Source organism: Psammomys obesus, unplaced genomic scaffold, assembly GCF_907164565.1.
Source record: "Psammomys obesus unplaced genomic scaffold, mPsaObe1.curated_primary_1811, whole genome shotgun sequence".
In the NCBI taxonomy this organism is placed as follows: Eukaryota; Metazoa; Chordata; class Mammalia; order Rodentia; family Muridae; genus Psammomys; species Psammomys obesus.
Window position 1 is genome coordinate 1,694,444 of NW_026596158.1, and position 16,566 is coordinate 1,711,009.

The window sequence follows — 16,566 nt, forward strand, 5'->3', positions numbered from 1 at the left end:
AACTAAATCGAGCGACGTCCTGTAAAGAACTACATTTCCCGCCGACCACTGCGCTTAGCACCGGAAACGTTTTCCGTCCGGCCTGAAGCCTTCCAAGCTTAGGCTCGTACCAGGCTCCGCCCCGTTGATCCCCCCCCCCGCCTCTTACGTGGGCACCGCCCACTCACCCAGGCCTCCCCCTAGAGGGCGTGGTTCCCTCGCGCCGTCGTGAAACCCATTGGCTCTCCCGGTACCATTGGGGCGTGGCTACGGGCACCGGGCGGGCCCATTCCGAGCCGCGGCTGACGCGTTCGCGGCGGTGGCGTCGAAAGCATGCACGCGGCAGGTTTGGCGGCGCCGGCGGGGACGCCCCGGCTGCGTAAGTGGCGTACGTGGCCGGCTGAGGAGATCGGGCGGGCGAGGGTGTGGCGGGGCCGTCGCGGCGGTTGGCGGGGTCACTCCAGGTCGGACGGAGGTCACGAGATCCAGGAGCTGGAGGCTCTCTGGTGTGCGCGGCACAGGGATGTCCAGTCCGGGTAGGGGGCGCATGGCGGGTAGGTTCGTCTGGAAATCCCTTTGAGAGGAAGCGAGTTGGAGGAGGATCTGGTGCGGTGTTGAGAGCAACGCGGCTTCCATTCATTTGCGGTCAGCGATTTGCCGTCCTGTGCTCCCCAGTGCCCACGAGCTGTCACCCACGCTCCACGGCCCCCCTGGGCGCTCCGTGTGCAGACACAGCCGTATTTACACCCCATTTAGGATCGGAACCAGTACTCTCCGTCCCGCTGGCCTCCCTTCCCCAGCTGTGAATTTGAGTTCCTCTTGGCCTCCGTTATATCCATGTCCTGTTTGCTCCATTTGTTCATCTAACGTGTCTTGCTTCAGCGCACCTTGTGGCCAGGTCTTGGACTGTGGGTACACACAAGTAAACACCAAAGCCCTGCTCCTTTTTCTGTTTGTTTGTTTTGGTTTTGGTTTTGCTTTTTTCGAGACAGGGTTTCTGTGTGTTGACCAGGCTGGCTTCGAACTCACAGAGATCCGCTTATCTCTGCCTTCCAGAGTGCTGGCGTTACAGTCGTGCCCCACCTCGACAGGCTTGGGTCTTTAGGGCTTTCTTACAACTAGAGTTCAGGAGGAAGACGGCCATTTATGTAGGAAGGAAATGCGTGGTTAAGAAGAGTAGAGGGGTAATAACCAGAGAGCGGGAGATTAGTTCAGGTTGTGACTAGGGCTTGAAGAGGCTCCACTTACCCCTCACCTCTTAGCACTAATGTCTGCAGGCCTGGGATGCATGATGCAGGGGCCCCAGCACTGGCCAGCTGGCATTTATTCCCGTCATGGAGCTGCCGGGAGGTCAGGAGCAGCCTGAAGCCAGGGAGCTGCTGTGAAAGAAGCACAAGGGAGCAGGTGCCGTGGTGCACGCCTATGACCCCAGCACTTGGGAGCTGGAGTGAAGAGGATTGTGGGTTCAAGGCCTGCCTGGGCAACATGATATGCCTCTGTGTTTCAAGAAAAGGGTGAGGGAAGTCAGGAGTAGGTTCCCAGAGGTGGCTCCAGGAAGGGCACCTGCCACCAAGCCATAGATTCGTGCTGGAAGGAGAGAACTGGCTCCCAAAAAATTGTTCTATACACACACAGACACATATACCTAAGAATGATTAGGTCTTTTTGAAAAGGGTGCTGGGTATATTGGGGTGTGGAGTCCACAGGGCTGGCTGGGCCTGGGGTGGAGATGTGGAACTCAGACTTTCAGGCTTGAAGTGTCCTTGCTTCCTTGAAGAGGGCATGCCTAATGATGAGAGAGACCTAGGGGATTCATGGAGGGAACGGCATGAAGGCCTGTGCGGAGAACAGACAGTGGAGTAGGTGCTGAGGAGGAAAACAGGGCCCTGGGCAGCACGAGAAGGAACGAGCGAGGGAGGTCAGGAGAAGAGAACATCTGAGCAGAGCCCTGGGTGTGACAGTGGCCGGAGCCCGGGAGGGAAAGCTGTTCCGGGATGGTAGCCCTGCGTGCTACGGCAGAGAGTCTGTCTAAGTTGGGACCTCGGATCTGGGGCCAGCGTGGCTGGCGGGGCTGGGGGCAGGTCACGCAGACCTAGGGAGGTATTTGTATGTGATTCTCAGCACAGTGGTCCCTGATCTTGGGCAGGGGATGAAAAGGGTCATGTTCATTTACAACGGTTATACAGGGGATGCAGCACACGCCTCTGATCCCAGCAGGAAGATCACTCTTGAGTTCAGAGCCAGCCTGGGCCACAGAGCGAGTCCCAGGACAACAAGAGCTACCCAGGGAGACCTTGTCTTTTTGCTCTTTTTTTGGTAGGAATTTATTATTTACATCGTATTCTGCCTGCATGTGTGCCTGCAAGCCAGAAGAGGGCACCAGACCTCAACCTCATTCTAGATGGCTATGAGCCGCCTGTGGTTGCTGGGAATTGAACTCTGGATCTTTGGAAGAACCTCTGAGCCATCTCTCCAGCCTGAGACTTTGTCTCAGATAAATATATAAGAGAATCACAGAAAAATTGGTGCTGGAGGCCTGTGATGCCAGCTGCTTGGGAGGCAGGGGCCAAGATCTCAAATCCAAGGCCAGTCTGGGCTTACACAGTTAGTTCGAAGTCAGCCTGGTGTGGGGAACTTAGTGAAACCTGCTTTTGGTTTTTCCTTTGATTTGTTTTTTGTTTGTTTTTCTTTTGAGATAGGTTCTTACCATGTAACCCTGGCAAGCCTGGAGCTCACTATGCAGACCAGGTTGCTCTCAAACTCACAGAGATCACCTGCTTCTGCCTCCTTTTTTGTGTGTGTGGGTTTTTTTGAGACAGGGTTTCTCTGTGTAGCCTTGGCTGTCCTGGACTCCCTTTGTAAACCAGGCTGACCTTGAACTCAGAGTGATCTGTCTCTGCTTCCCTAGTGCTGGGATCAAAGACATTCAGCACCACACCCCAGCAAGACTTGTCTTTAAAATAAAAAGTAAAATAAAATCCAAATAACTCAAAAGAGGCCTGGTGATGAAGATAAGTGGTGAAATGCCTGCTTAACATGCACAAGGCCCTGGTTTCCACTGTTCAGTACTTTAAAAAAAATCATCTCTCCAGCCCCTGTTTTATTTATTATTTATACACTATTCTGCCTGTACACCAGATCTCACTATAGATGGTTATTAGCCACCATGTGGTTGCTGGGAATTGAACTCAGGACCTTTGGAAGAACAGCGAGTGTTTTTAACCTCTGAGCCATCTCTCCAGCCCTTGGGGACTCTTTCAATGGGGCTAAGAATAGGCCCGGAACCTGTTGTCGTGGTATACACCTAAAATCTCTGCACCCAGAAAAACCATGTGTCTGAAGGCAGCATGAGCTACATAATGAAGCCCTAACTTAAAAGCTTAGAGAGAAAAAAAAAAAAGCTGGGCACAGTGGTGCACACCTGTAATCCCAGCAGTCAGGGAGGCAGAGGCAGGCGGATATCTGAGTTTAAGGGCAGCCTGGTCTGCAAATAGAGTCTAGGACAGCCGGGGCTACACAGAGAGATCCTGTCTTGAAAAAAAAAGCAATGGGACCAGATGAGATGCTTAAGTCTCTGGGCAGTGACAGAGGTAACGGTAAGAGCCTGCGGGTTCTGAGAACTGGGGACTGTGGGCTGGATGTTAGAGGGGCCATGTGGGCAGAAAGGTGGAGCCATCAGGAGGCCGTTGACCTGGGGCTGGACCCAGAAGGTCCAAAGGCAGTGTGGCTGTGAGGGCAGGACCTCACTGACAAGAGTGCCAGCCAGGCAGGCGTTTCTGGGTGAGGTACATGGGAGGAGTTGTTGGTTTCATGCTGTCTTGGAAGCAGGGTTGGAGGCTGGCACCCCCTGGGGTGATGGCACCAAATGCTGATTAGATAGGAGTGAAACACGCTGGTCCTGAGGGATAGGCCTGGCGTCCTAGATACTTGGAAGGCCAAGGCAGAAGGGTCTGGAGTTCAAGGCCAGCCTGGGCCAGCTACACAGGGAGACCGTGTTTCACAGAAGGTGAAGGGGGACTGGGGAAATGACTCCGTGTGTGCCTTGCTCAGTGGAGGACCTGGGTTTGGCTCCCCCAGCACCCACAGAAGCAGCCAGGCCCTGCGGCGCGGGCTGTGGTTCCGGCCCATATGGCCAGATCAGTGAGCTGCAGGTCCAGTGAGATGTTGACCTCTGGCCTCCGCACACACATGCACCCAGTGTGCACTTGTATACACAGACACGTACACGTGGGACTGGAGACGTGTTACGAATACTTGTTGCTGTTACAGAGGACCTGGTTATGTTCCTAGCACCCACCTGGTGGCTCACAGCAGCAGGCAAAACTCTCGTAGACATATAAATGAAGTAAAGCATGTTCACATAATCCCCTTGTCTCAGGCCCGAGTGCCGGGACTGCAGATGTGAGCCGCCATGCCCAGCTGAACGGCAGCATAGGGCATCGGCACAGTCATGCTGATGGACGACAGAGGAGACCATTGAGAGGCAGGCTCGCTCCTGTCCGAGCGCCCCTTCCCAGGGTCATTTGCTCAACAACCAGGATCTGGGGCCCTGGCTGCCCCGCCTCCAGACAACACCTCCCGCCCGTGCCTGGGAAGGTGGGGTCCCCACTTAGTCTCCACGGCCAGCTCAGTACAGCGTCACTGTCCTCCCCAGCCCTGTCCACCTGCTCTCCAGCGGTGCCCACTCTTCCCGGCCCTTGAAGTTAGGTGGAATGGTTGCAGATATGCCTCACGGGGGACTTGAACCCTGGACTTGTATATGCTTGGGTCAGCACTCCACCAGTTTTGTTTGTTTGCTGTGGGGAAGGAGAAGGTTGTGTATGTTTGTGTGGATGCTAGAGGCCAACCTTGGATTTCATTCCGCAGGCACCAGCTACCTTGTTGTCATCTTAAAGATTTTATTTAAAGCTTTTTATGTGTGTGTGTACATGAGTGTAGAGACCAGAATTGGGCATTGGATTCCCTGCAGTGGATGCTACCGGTGATTGTAGGTGCTGAGACGTGAACTCCGGTCCTCTGGAACAGCAAGCAAACACTCTTCATGGCTGAGCCATTTTCCCAGCCTTGTTGTTGCTTTTCTTTTTTTCTGGGGGGGGGGGGGGGGGGGGCTTGTTTTTTGAGACAGGTAGTCCTGGCAACTTCTATGTAGTCCTTCTACTGTCCTGGAACTTGCTGTGTAGACCAGGCTGGCCTGGAACACAGAGATCCTCCTGCCTCTGCCTCCCAAATACTGGGATGAAAGGCAGGCGGCATGTGCCTGGCCAGAAAGCTCTTGAAGTGAGCGCTGTCTTGTACTGCCTGTGTGACTTTGAGCCTCAGCTTTTTGGGTCTTGTTTTTCTCCTCTGTAAAGTGTGGACAATACAGGCTGCCTTGAGAGGCCCATGGCCTCGCCTGGGTATGTCTTACTCCCTGCGACTCCTAGAGCAGCTCACAGCCATGCTCTCCAGAGCCTTGTCTTTCTTTTGGAGGGCCTCTCCGCCGGTGCTTAAGTCTCTTAGAACTCTGCCTTCTTGGAAAGAATTTAAAATGGTGATGGTGTCAGCTGAACTGGGCTGGCTGGGAGTAAATGAGCTTGGCTCTTGGCTGCTGTGTTAGACACATGGGTGGGCTCAGGGCTCCACACCAGCTGGGTAGCTGGCTGGGCCTTGTTTTCCGTATCTGTCCAGCAGGGTGAGTGCCCCCTAAGCCTGTTCTAGGCTGAGGGGATTCACCTGTGAGCAGGGGGCTGTTCCCACTCTGGGACCTCTCAGTGAGCAGGAGAAAGAAACAGGTCATCTGCCAGTTGATGCTCCGTGCTGTGGACAGCAGTGTGTGGGGGGGGGCTGGTAGGTGCTGCCGTGATAGGTACATTGTATGCAGCAGGACCTTGGGGAAGAGGGGCCCCTGAGAGTGAGGGGTGGAAATCTCAGGCTGGGGCACGGCTGGGGCAGAGGCCCTGAGTGTGTGCCAAGCGTGTCAGGGGTCACTGAGAGGCCCAGCGCCAGAGACTAAGGGAAGTCAAAGTGTGGAAAGGGGAGGAACACCCTTTTTTTTTTTTTTTTTTTTTTGTGATGGTTGGCACGGAATTTTGTGCAAAGTAGGCCCCAGGACCAAGAAGCTCTCATTATCATTTGTATAGGAAGATGAAAAATGAGGGGTGATAGGTGGACAAGTAAAGGATGGATGATGGGTAACTAGGTGAATGGACTATGGATAAACAGAGGAATGGATGACGAGTAACTAGATGACGAACAGATAGATGAATGGATGGATGTGGGGATAGTTGACTGATGGATGGGCGTAGGATGGCAGCTATCTGGTTCACAACAAGGCTACTTTGGTGACTGTTGTCCCAGCTGTGGCCAGAGAGGATGGTGGGGTCTGCAGAAGTAATGAACTCCCTCCCTTTTCCTCTGCAGCCTCAAAGCGGAGGGTCCCAGTGTCCCAGCCGGGCATGGCTGATCCCCACCAGTTTTTCGATGACACGAGCTCAGCCCCGAGCCGGGGCTATGGAGGCCAGCCGTCACCTGGTGGTCTGGGTTACCACACCCATTCCTCCCCGGCTGAGGCAGCCTTCCTGGCCGACCCTGTGTCCAACATGGCGATGGCCTATGGGACCAGCCTGGCCGCTCACGGCAAGGAGCTGGTGGACAAGAACGTGAGTAGGCGAGGCTGCTGGGCTGGGGGGTGGAGGGCAGGCAGAATTGGCACTCAGGCTTGAGCTTTGCCTCCGCAGATCGACCGCTTCATCCCCGTGAGCAAGCTCAAGTACTACTTTGCCGTGGACACGGTGTACGTGGGCAGGAAGCTGGGCCTGCTGGTCTTCCCCTACCTACACCAGGTCAGCCCACCCACTCAGCACATGCCGGGCTGGGGGGAGCCTCCCACCTGGGGTCCCACCACTCCCCCAACTCTCTCCATAGGACTGGGAGGTGCAGTACCAACAGGACACCCCAGTGGCCCCACGCTTTGACATCAACGCCCCAGACCTCTACATTCCAGGTTGGGCCCTCCCACAGCCGCCTGGGCATGTCTGGGGCAGGTGTTTGGTGCCTGGCGTCCGAGAGGGGCTTCCCTCTTCTGACAGTCCTGTGTCTGCCTTCCACAGCCATGGCTTTTATCACCTACATTCTGGTGGCCGGCCTCGCACTGGGGACCCAGGACAGGTAAGGACCCTGGAGCAGGGGAGCGCAGTGGGGATGAGGTGGCAGCTCTCCAGTCTCCCCACCTTGCTGCCAGTCGGCCCGGACAGTCACGTGACAGCCTTCGCCCACCCACGGAGAACCCATGATACCCACTTGTGCTGTGTGACCTAAATCCCGCCTTCCTTCCTTTCACCAGCGCCTCGAATCTATCCTTAGGCTCACAGTCCCCCAAATGACTTGCTCCACACCTTCACCCTTGTACTCTCTAGCAGCAGCTGAAAGGTCTCAGAGGTGGGCCTGGCCTCCTCCCGCCCTGTGGTGCACAGATGGCTCACCCAGCCCTGCTGCCCTGCCCCAGGGTCCTCCCACACCCACTCGGTTCACTGAGTCAGGCCTGCGCTGTCCTTGTGTGACCAGCACCTGTGGTTCCCGCCCTGTCATTTCCTGACCCCCAGGCTGAGTCAGGCCCCACCTCTCATCCACAGTAGCCACAGCCGGACCAGTGGACTCACTTCGAAGGCCCCAGGGTGGAGCATGGTTCCTCCCCACCGGTGGCTTCAGGCTTCCACCCAGCTGGCCTTTCTTTAGGGAGGCCTCCGGGTACCCCTCTCAGGGCTCCGAGGTCCCGGCTTGAGTGCCCTCAACACAGGGCTGTCCCAGCCCCATGACTGGGTGGGTGTGGGTGTCACTCCCTGCAGGTTCTCCCCAGACCTCCTAGGACTACAGGCGAGCTCGGCGCTGGCCTGGCTGACCCTGGAGGTTGTGGCCATCCTGCTCAGCCTCTACCTGGTCACTGTCAACACCGACCTCACCACCATTGACCTGGTGGCCTTCTTGGGCTACAAATATGTCGGGTGAGTGCGCCTCCCCTGCCTGCCAGTCCCAGACCTTGGCCTCTCCTTCACACTCATTCCTCTCCCTCCCCGCCTCAGGATGATTGGTGGGGTCCTCACAGGCCTGCTCTTTGGGAAGATTGGCTACTACCTGGTGCTTGCCTGGTGCTGTGTGTCCATCTTTGTGTTCATGGTGAGTGGGGCTCGGCGTGGCCTGCGGCCACAGGCCTCCTGGACAGATGTGGGGAATTCTTTGGAATATCCAAATACCAAGCCTGAGGGCTAGGAGAGTCTCCTAGTTCTGGGAGTCTCCTGTGTGGGTCCTTTGAGAGCCAGTCAGGATGGTAGGGGCCGGGTTGCCCAGGACACAGGCTCAGAGCTGGACGCGCACCCTTATTTTTTCCTGCCAGTGTGTCTCAGGACAGTCTTGAGTCCTCCCAGCTAGGGCAGAGGACTGACTGGGGGCCATGGCGACTGCCATGCTTGGGTTGTTCCTAAGCTGTACTCAGAGTGAGTCATCCCGTCTACATGGGGTCTTGGGAGGACTCGGGCTGAGCATGCCTGAGAAGCATCGGGCAAATGCTAGCACCACTGGGTAAATCTGATCCACAAGCAAAAGTCTTGTCATCCTTTAAAAGCTAAGGGAGCCAGGGATGTGGCTTTGTCAGTAAGCAAGAGCTGGGTTCAATCGTTGAACGCCACATTTAAAAAAAAAAAAAAAAAAAAAAAGCCTGGAGTGGAGGTACACCCTTAGAATCTCAGAGCTGGGAATGTGGGGCTCAGTAGGTGCCCGGTTCAGGAGACCCTGTCTGAGAAAAGGTGGGTCCCTGAGGCTGTCTTCCAGCCTCTACAAACAAACCAGGTGCACACGTGTTTGCACACACACGCAGGGACACATCCTAAGAGCATGGGGGGGCCTGTGAGGTGGCTAAGCAGGTAAAGGGCACTTGCTGCCAACCTGGCACCCTGAGTTCCTCTCCTGGAACCCACACGGTGAAGCGACTTTCACACCAGAGCTCAAGCGCCCCAACCCTATGAAACACATGAAAAAGAAAGCCGACCGGGGGCGGTAACTCCTGCCCTGAGGAGGTTGAGGCGGGGAAGAACGCACCTGAGCAAAACTAAAGAGAAAGTAGCTCTGGTGGCTCGCGAGGCCGAGGGTGTTAGTCAAGTGTGAGGACCGGCTTTGCCGGAGGGAGGGAGGGAGGGGGCGACCCTCCCGCCGCGGCCCAGCCTCCGGCCTCGGCGTCTGCGCCACGTCGGGGGCGTGGCCGCTCGGCAGGCCCTCCTGGGGGCGGCCGCGGAGGGCTTCGTTCCGCGCTGCCCGGCCCCTCCGGCCCCCACCCTGACCGTCCGCCCTTGCCTCCCAGATCCGGACGCTGCGGCTGAAGATCCTGGCCCAGGCGGCGGCCGAAGGGGTGCCGGTGCGCGGGGCGCGGAACCAGCTGCGCATGTACTTGACCATGGCGGTGGCGGCCGCACAGCCGCTGCTCATGTACTGGCTCACGTTCCACCTGGTCCGCTGAGCGGAGGGCGCGGCCCCGGGCTGCCCCTCGTCCCGCCCGCCCCCGGGCCTCCCCCCACCCCGGCCTTGGTGCTCCCGTCGGCCGCGCCACACCCGCGACAATAAAGTGACGGGCTCGGCGCCGCCTGCGCTCCTGGCCGCCGGGGGCGCCGGGGGCGCCGGGCGGCAAGTTTAATGAGTCAGCGAGGGTCCTTCTTCTTTTTCTTGTCCTTCTTCACCTTGGGTTGCTTGGCCTTGTCTGAGGGGCGTTCGTGCTTCTTGCAGCCAGCGCCGCGGGCCTGGGGGGCCGAGGACGGTGGGTAGGACAGAGGCGGTGGCCGGCGGGGCCGGGCCCGCCCCACCCACCGCGGCCAGATCCTAACCTGACCCTGGCCGAGGCCCGGGTCTGGGGTGCGTGAGGGCATCCTGGGGGCGGGGCAGCCTCTTACCTTCCCCTCGGCCTCCGAGTCGCTGGAGCTGCTGCTGTTGCTGCTGCTGGAGTCGGAGGAGCTGCCGGAGCCATGCTAGATGGAGGGGGATGAGGGCCGGTGAGGACGGGCACCCGCGTGCGCAGCGTCCAGCCCCCGTCCCGGGCCCTCGGGGGGCGACACCGGGGCGCGGTGACTCACCTTCGGCCTGTGGGCAGCGCCCGCCTCGGGCCGGCCCGGAACTTTAGCAGGACAGTGTTTGGGGTCCCCCGCTTGGCCTGTCCCCTCTGGCTTCTTAGAACCAGGGCCCAGGGCTGCAGAGGAGAGAGGCGTTGGCCGGGGTGGGCAGGCGGCTGGGACCGTCCCTCCGGCAGGAGTCCCTGGGTTCGAGGCCGGGCCCCTCGCACCGCAAATCCACCACCCCGGGAGCTTACCTGAGGCCAGGTCGAACTCCATGGCGGCGGCCGGTCTGTGCGGAGGGACGGCGGAGGCCAGCCGAGCCTCGGGGAGGGGAGGGGAGGGGCGGGGCGGGGCCGCAGGGCCTGCCCACCTGAGGAATGCTGCAGGGCCCGGCCCGCCAGACCTCCGCCCCGGCTCACCGCCCGGCGCTGCCAGCCCCGCCCAGGCTGTCCTCGGTGGGAGTGGAGGTGGGGTGGCTCTAGGTTGGGGAAAGGAACCTGCCCCGGCTTCGGTTGCCCCTTTGCTGAGGTGCTTGCTTCGGAAAAGCCCTTCCAGACCCACTGAACAAAGTTAAGGACAGACTCAGTGCATTCTGGGAGCTGAGTTCCCAGCCCCTCCGGCCGGAGTTGAGGCTGAGGGATTTGGAGCTCAGGCTAGTGCGCCTCAGCAAAGCTGTACCCTGGGGCGATGGTGGAAGACGCGACGGGTGCCTGGTGGTGTGTGTGGTGGTGAAATGTGCCGAGTTGTTTTGGTAAAGACAGGTGTCTTAATTTGGGCTGTTACAACAAATACAGCACGGAAGTGGCTTAAACAGTAATTTACCTCATAGCTGCAGAGGCTGGACGCCGGCTTTGGCAGACAGGGCTCCCTCGCAGGGAGGTGGCCCGCTGCCTGTGAAGCTGACTTGGTTCTTTCATAACGTCGGGATGCAGGACCTCTTCCCTCTCAAGATCCTGCGACAGCCAACAGTGCCACTTCAAAACCATCGCGTTTGGGACTGGGCTTGAGCGTGTGACTTCGGGACACGAGCCACAGCTCCAAGCTAGGCACTATAATCAGGAGACTGAGGCTGGAGGATTGAAAGTACTGCTCCAGCCTGAGCTACATAGTCTGACAAACGTGCGGGGTGGTGGCGCACAGCTTTAATCCTGACACTCAGGAGGCAGGCAGAGCTCTGAGTTCAAGGCCAGCCTGGTATACAGAGCAACTTCCAGGACTACACAGACTCTAAGAAAACCAAGGGGAAAAAAGGAAGAGAGTAAATTAAGATAGGAGGGAAGGGTGTTGTGGGGTCAAGGGTCACAGGGGCAAAGGCCTTCAGGCAGCTCTGCCGCCGCAGGATCTTTAAGGAAGTCTGAGTGGGAAACCAGGCGGGAGGGTGGGGACCTTTGGTCTATAGCATGGCGAGCAGGGATGGCCCTTGAGCCCACAGCTTCCTGCAGTATGGAACAGAAAGTCTACCCTTGGCTAAACATAAATTCCGTGTCGGTGGGTCCCTGTCCACTTTGCTCCTCACCCAGACCTGTGACTGAGTGGCGTGAGCTGTTTTGGCTCACTCTGCCTGGGGTGTACGCTCCCGGCATGCCTTGGATTGCCAGCAGGTACACTCGGCTGCCCTGAACTCTCGGCCCTGCTGTCCCTGTGGAAAGGCCTATGATCTGAGCACTGGACAAGGAAGGAAGGAAAGCTTGGGAGGGTTCCGAGCTGCAGGCCAGCCTGAGCTACACAGTGAGACCCCGTCTCGGGACACCACGTTGAGGGGCTGGAGGGATGGCTCAATGGTTAAACCCATTTGTTCTTGCAGGGGACCGGGGTTTAATTCTCAGTACTCACGTGCAGTTTGAAACTGTCAGCGCAGGCCCTGGCCCCCTTTCCTGACCTCCACGGGCACCAGGCATGCACATGGTGCTCCTACGCACATATAAGCAGACCCCCACCCCACACACACGAAAACGAAAAGCATTGAGAGGCTGAGGAGATCGCTCAGGGGCTGGGAACAAGTGCTATGCAGAAGACCTGAGCTGAGATTCCCTGAACCCCGTGCCTCACAGCTGCCCGGAACTGGAGAGCTGAAGGCCTCTGAACTCTGCAGGTCCCAGTACACACGTGACACACACAAATACAAGTCTATATTTATTTATTTTTTGGAGACAGGGTTTCTCTGTGTAGCCCTGTCTGTCCTGGACTCACTTTGTAGACCAGGCTGATCTATCTTGAACTCAGGTACCCGCCTGCCTCTGCCTGCCTGAGTGCTGGGATCACAGGTGTGCACCACTGTGCTCAGCTCACAAATCGGTTTTTCTTTTTCTTTTTCTTAATGCTCTTTTTTGTTTGAGCCACCCTTAAATCCAGGGGCTGCCTCTAAGGGTAGCAGGGAGCTGAGCCCTGGCCTCTCAGATCCGAGGTCAGGATCCCCAGCTCAGGAAGTGAAGCGACTGCCATCCAGCCAGCTCCAGCTCTCAGCTGTGCAGAGCTGGACAAGGTAGCACATGTCTGCAATCTCAGGTTGCATGGCGCACAGACAGAAAACCCAGGAGCTCGAGGACCAGCTAGTCCAGCACGCACAGAGCAAACAAGACCTTGTCTGGGCTGGAGAGAGGGCTCAGCGGTTAAGAGCACTGACGCTTCCAAAGGACCCAGATTCCATTCCCAGCACCCACAACCGCCTCTACGTCCAGGTCCCAGGAATTAGATGCCTTCTGGTCTTTGCTGGAACTTGGACATACACAGAACTAACAAATCTTAAAAAAAAAAGAGAGAATTCTTATCTCGAGGTAGAAGGCAAGGGCCAGCATCTGAGATGGCCCTCTGACCTCCACGTGCTCCAGCACACACAGGCATGCATGCACCCAGCGAGGGCCTAGGGGTGTGGCTCAGTGACAGAGTGCCTGTCTGATGTGTAGCAAATACAGCATCCTGGGTAGCTGCCCTGAACAGGCAGGGGTCAGTAGTGTAGGCTGTACCCTGGGCGCTCCCCTCCCCACGGGGAGGTCAGTGTGACCGGCTCTGCCTTTGCCTCCCTAGGAGGCGGCTAGCGGGCTGCCAGGCAGTGGGGTCAGGTGCAGCCTGGAGGCAGAGCCGATTTCCTCCTTCGTGCTGTTTCCACGTGAAAGAGTGGTAAAGGGAGGGTGTGGCCTCTCTCCTGACCGCTTCCATTGCTTTGTACATAGGATGCCAGGCTCCTACTCTTCCCTTCACCCAGCCCCGTACCTGCCCTCCATTGTCTCAAGTCACCGAGACCCGAGATACCGAAGCTTGAAGAGGTGGTGTGGCTTTTCTCATGCTGGGGTCCACGCCAGCGAGTGTAGCCATCTCCACCTGTCCTCCTCTCAGGACCCGCTGCGCACTGCGTCCCTCTGGGGCACCTGCTGCTCCCTTCCTTCTGTTTTTCATACTGCCCCAGATGTCTTGGTGCCCCCTCAAGGAGAGGGCCCCGCCTTTCAGCCGGCCTGCGACAGTGCTGGTGTGTGTGGTCCATCCCCAGGTCCCTCTCCCTTCTCCCCTGAAGGAAAGGCCTTCTCAGAGGCTCACTCCAACCCTGCAATTTTATTTTTGTTTTGTTCTGGGACAGGGGCTATGCAGCTCTGGCTGTCCTGGAACTCTCTCTGTAGACCAGGATGGCTTCCGAATCAGAGAGATCTGCCTGCCTGCCTCCGGAATGCTGAGATTAAAAGTGTGTCGTCCCCCTCCCCCCCACTACCCAGCAAATATTCACAAAAATATTTCTGGTCAACAATTTGGGTGGACAGGGAAGCCAATATGCCGAGGGACCCAACCGGGACACCTGTGTGCCTTTCCTGGACTGCCATGTGCCTGAGGTTCTTCCTCCGTGCTTGAGGTTACGTGCTTGACTAGGTGAGGCTGGGTTTAGTCTTTCCTGGAGTTTCCACGATAGAGGCCCAGTTCCCATAAACAATATTATCTCCATTCAACCACATCCTAGCAGCTGGCTGGACTCACAGCATGTAGCGACTGTCTTCTTTCTCTTCAGACTGTACTGGCCTGGGACTACCACGGATACCGGGTGGCCCCCCGGGAACTGACCAATGATCTAGAGATGAGATAAGGAGCTAAGCTCAGCCTCCACCCCGTGCTCAGACCAGGGTTTATGTCATTCTGCTTCTAAGCTAACATCCTGGCTGTTTACCTCTAGACTCCTGGGTCAACCTGGCTTCCCAGCTTCTCACCCACTCTGGCCTGGGGTTTCTTTGCTCCCGGGACCCCAGATGAACACATTGTAACAAAGCAGGAACATAGGTTGAGGGTGTGGCTCGGCCTGCCAATTGCCTGACATCAACAAAAGGGTGTTAGGAAGCTTTGGAACTCTGACAGCTTTACACCGGAAATCTTCCCTCCTCCCTATGACCTGCACGGGGCTCAGATGTTGCTTTGTAAAGACTTTACTGTGGGAGTGCTTTACCTGCATGGACACCTGCACTCCAGAAGAGGGCATCAGATCCCAGCATGGGATGGCTGCGAGCACACCGTGTGGATGCTGGGAATTGAACTCAGGACCTCTGGAAGAGCAGCCAGTGCTCTTAGCCGCTGGGCCAGCTCTCCAGCTTAGGAACATCTGTTCTTAAACCTTAGAGCCCAGGACATGCCAAGGACAAGATGGGTGTGTTTACATTCCGGGGACCAGCTCCAACAGCTTCCCCTTCTAAAGCAGCTGCTCACCACAGACCCTCCTGCGGAGAGGGTGAGGCAAGTACAACTGTTTTGCAAACTTTGCGTGAGCACAAGCAGCAGGACCAGAGGCCCACGCGGATGGGCTCTCCCAGCAGCCCGGTCTCCAGCCCTCAACCACATGGGCATCTACTGCGTTTGTGGCTCCACTCCAGCAGAAGCCACAGTCAGACTCCTTCACTGTTTCATCCCTAGACAACAAGTGAGGCATTGTGACCTCTGACCTTTCACCCTAACACCCAGGAGGCTTAGGCCAGGGAAGCTTAGCGTATTTTACAGACTGGATGTCTATAAGGGTCTGTCATCCACTGGACCCACACTGCTGGACCAGACAGTGACCTTTAGTGTCACTGTGAGGGTCAAAGAGAAACTGCCCCCACACCGGAAATGGAGATATTCTGTGGCTACCAACCCCACAAACATAAATGCTGCAGAGAGGCACGTTGGGTATTTGGCTGCAGAACCATTCCAGAACTAACTGGAGCAAGGCTATGTGGGTCCATGAGCCCTGTGTCCCAGGCCTGCATACCACCACTAGGTCCTGGACAAAGCAGGGTTCAATACTGGCAGTGATTTACTTTTGGTTTTTCGAGACAGGGTTTTTCTGTGTAACCCTGGCTGTCGTGGAACTCGACTCTGTGGACGAGGCTGGCCTCTAACTCAAGGAGATCCGCCTGCCCCTGCCTCCTCGGTGCTGGACTACGGGCGTGCCCGCCAGCGCCCGGCCTGCTCTGTGTTAAACTCTGCGGACTGTCTCACTCGCACGGATGTCACAGTGCGCCTCCTGCCGCAGAGACCGGAACAAGCAGTGCTGGACCTCCTGGAGCCGGAGCAGCAGAGGGTAGTGAGCCACTCTGGTTTGGGAATTGAAATAGGGTCCTTCCCAAAAGCTACCTTGTTAAAGTATCTCTTATTCACCTGTATAATTGTGGTCTGAGGCTTATTGTCTCCTCCGTCTGCTAACCTAGGCCTAGTCCTGGGAGCCTCTAGCCTCCACACCATCCAATCTACAGTGTTTTCAGCCTCTAAGACTTACTGCTGGATGAGAACTAGAACCCTTTCTAGTTCTCTCTCAACTCTGGCTGGCTGGTTCAACTCAGCTGTTCTGGCTCAAACCCCTCTCCAAGCTGCTTCCATCTGGCTTCTCTGTCTCCTACAGACCTAGAAAGTCTTCGGCTGTGCTTTCTTGCCAGAACAGCCATGTTCTGAATTAAAGTTCCTCTACACCATCTCCCCGTCCTGGATGGAGACGCCCCTCCTGCTTCTGAGTGCCTGTGTTACAGGAGTGTGCTACCATGCTCCTTCGCTGAGGCCCCTGCCTGGGGCAGACGCCTCGCTTTTGTGCACCTCCCAACAGGCAGATCTCAGGTGGACTCTAGAGGCTCAGAAGGCAGGACAGCTGGAGTCTTTGCCCAACATCCAGAATCAAAGTGTCCATTTGCCAGAGAAGCAAGGACCACCAGGAAGGTGCTCGGGAATTGTTTGGGAGTGTGGCTAGGAATTTCAGAGTATGAAGAGGAGCTGGAGAAATGCCTCAGTGATTAAGAGTGCTGGCTGCTCTAAACAAGGACCGAGGTTTGCTTCCTAGAACCACACGAGGGCTCACAGCCATCTCTAACTCTAGTTCCAGGAGATCCAGCACTTTCTTTTGGCCTCCTTAGTTACCAGAAACACACACGGTACACACAGATACATACAAGCAAAACAGTCATATAACTAAAATAAAAATCTTACAAATTTTGAGGGTTGGCCAGGAGAGGTGGTAAGGCCAGGACAGGTAAGGCAAGGAGGAACACGGCCAGATGCCCTCCTCAGCCTGGGAGTCCGGAGA

General features: G+C 56.9%; 2 protein-coding genes across 5 annotated transcripts; one reads left to right on the forward strand and one right to left on the reverse strand.

The window, feature by feature from the left end:
* Nucleotides 1-261: 261 nt before the first annotated feature.
* Nucleotides 262-9,644, forward strand: Yif1b (Yip1 interacting factor homolog B, membrane trafficking protein). 4 transcript variants are annotated; one of them, XM_055594802.1, is made up of 8 exons: nt 262-367; nt 6,379-6,617; nt 6,696-6,800; nt 6,883-6,961; nt 7,068-7,125; nt 7,803-7,958; nt 8,037-8,130; nt 9,308-9,644. In XM_055594802.1, exons 1-8 carry the CDS (start codon nt 313-315, stop codon nt 9,461-9,463), a joined length of 942 nt encoding a protein of 313 aa, XP_055450777.1. In that variant the 5' UTR covers nt 262-312; the 3' UTR covers nt 9,464-9,644. The 4 variants fall into 4 exon arrangements, with proteins under 4 accessions (XP_055450777.1, XP_055450778.1, XP_055450779.1 ...); XM_055594803.1 differs by having other exon boundaries at nt 262-358; XM_055594804.1 differs by lacking the exon at nt 262-367 and adding an exon at nt 415-533.
* CUNH19orf33 (chromosome unknown C19orf33 homolog) lies at nt 9,570-10,381 on the reverse strand. The gene is made up of 4 exons (XM_055594818.1): nt 10,304-10,381; nt 10,071-10,183; nt 9,891-9,965; nt 9,570-9,740 (listed from the first exon to the last, which is right to left on the reverse strand). Exons 1-4 carry the CDS (start codon nt 10,323-10,325, stop codon nt 9,642-9,644), a joined length of 309 nt encoding a protein of 102 aa, XP_055450793.1. The 5' UTR covers nt 10,326-10,381; the 3' UTR covers nt 9,570-9,641.
* Between the last annotated feature and the right edge of the window lie 6,185 nt (nt 10,382-16,566).

Excerpts from the sequence above, each read along its gene's own strand:
- CUNH19orf33 (XM_055594818.1), bottom strand. The coding sequence starts at position 10,325 with ATGGAGTTCGACCTGGCCTCAG. Across the intron at positions 10,184-10,303 it reads GGAGTTCGACCTGGCCTCAG|CCCTGGGCCCTGGTTCTAAG; the intron begins GTAAGCTCCCGG and ends TCTCCTCTGCAG. Across the intron at positions 9,741-9,890 it reads ACTCGGAGGCCGAGGGGAAG|GCCCGCGGCGCTGGCTGCAA; the intron begins GTAAGAGGCTGC and ends TCGGCCCCCCAG.
- Yif1b (XM_055594802.1), top strand. The coding sequence starts at position 313 with ATGCACGCGGCAGGTTTGGCGGCGCCGGCGGGGACGCCCCGGCTGCGT. Across the intron at positions 6,962-7,067 it reads CCCAGACCTCTACATTCCAG|CCATGGCTTTTATCACCTAC; the intron begins GTTGGGCCCTCC and ends TGCCTTCCACAG. Across the intron at positions 8,131-9,307 it reads TGTCCATCTTTGTGTTCATG|ATCCGGACGCTGCGGCTGAA; the intron begins GTGAGTGGGGCT and ends CTTGCCTCCCAG.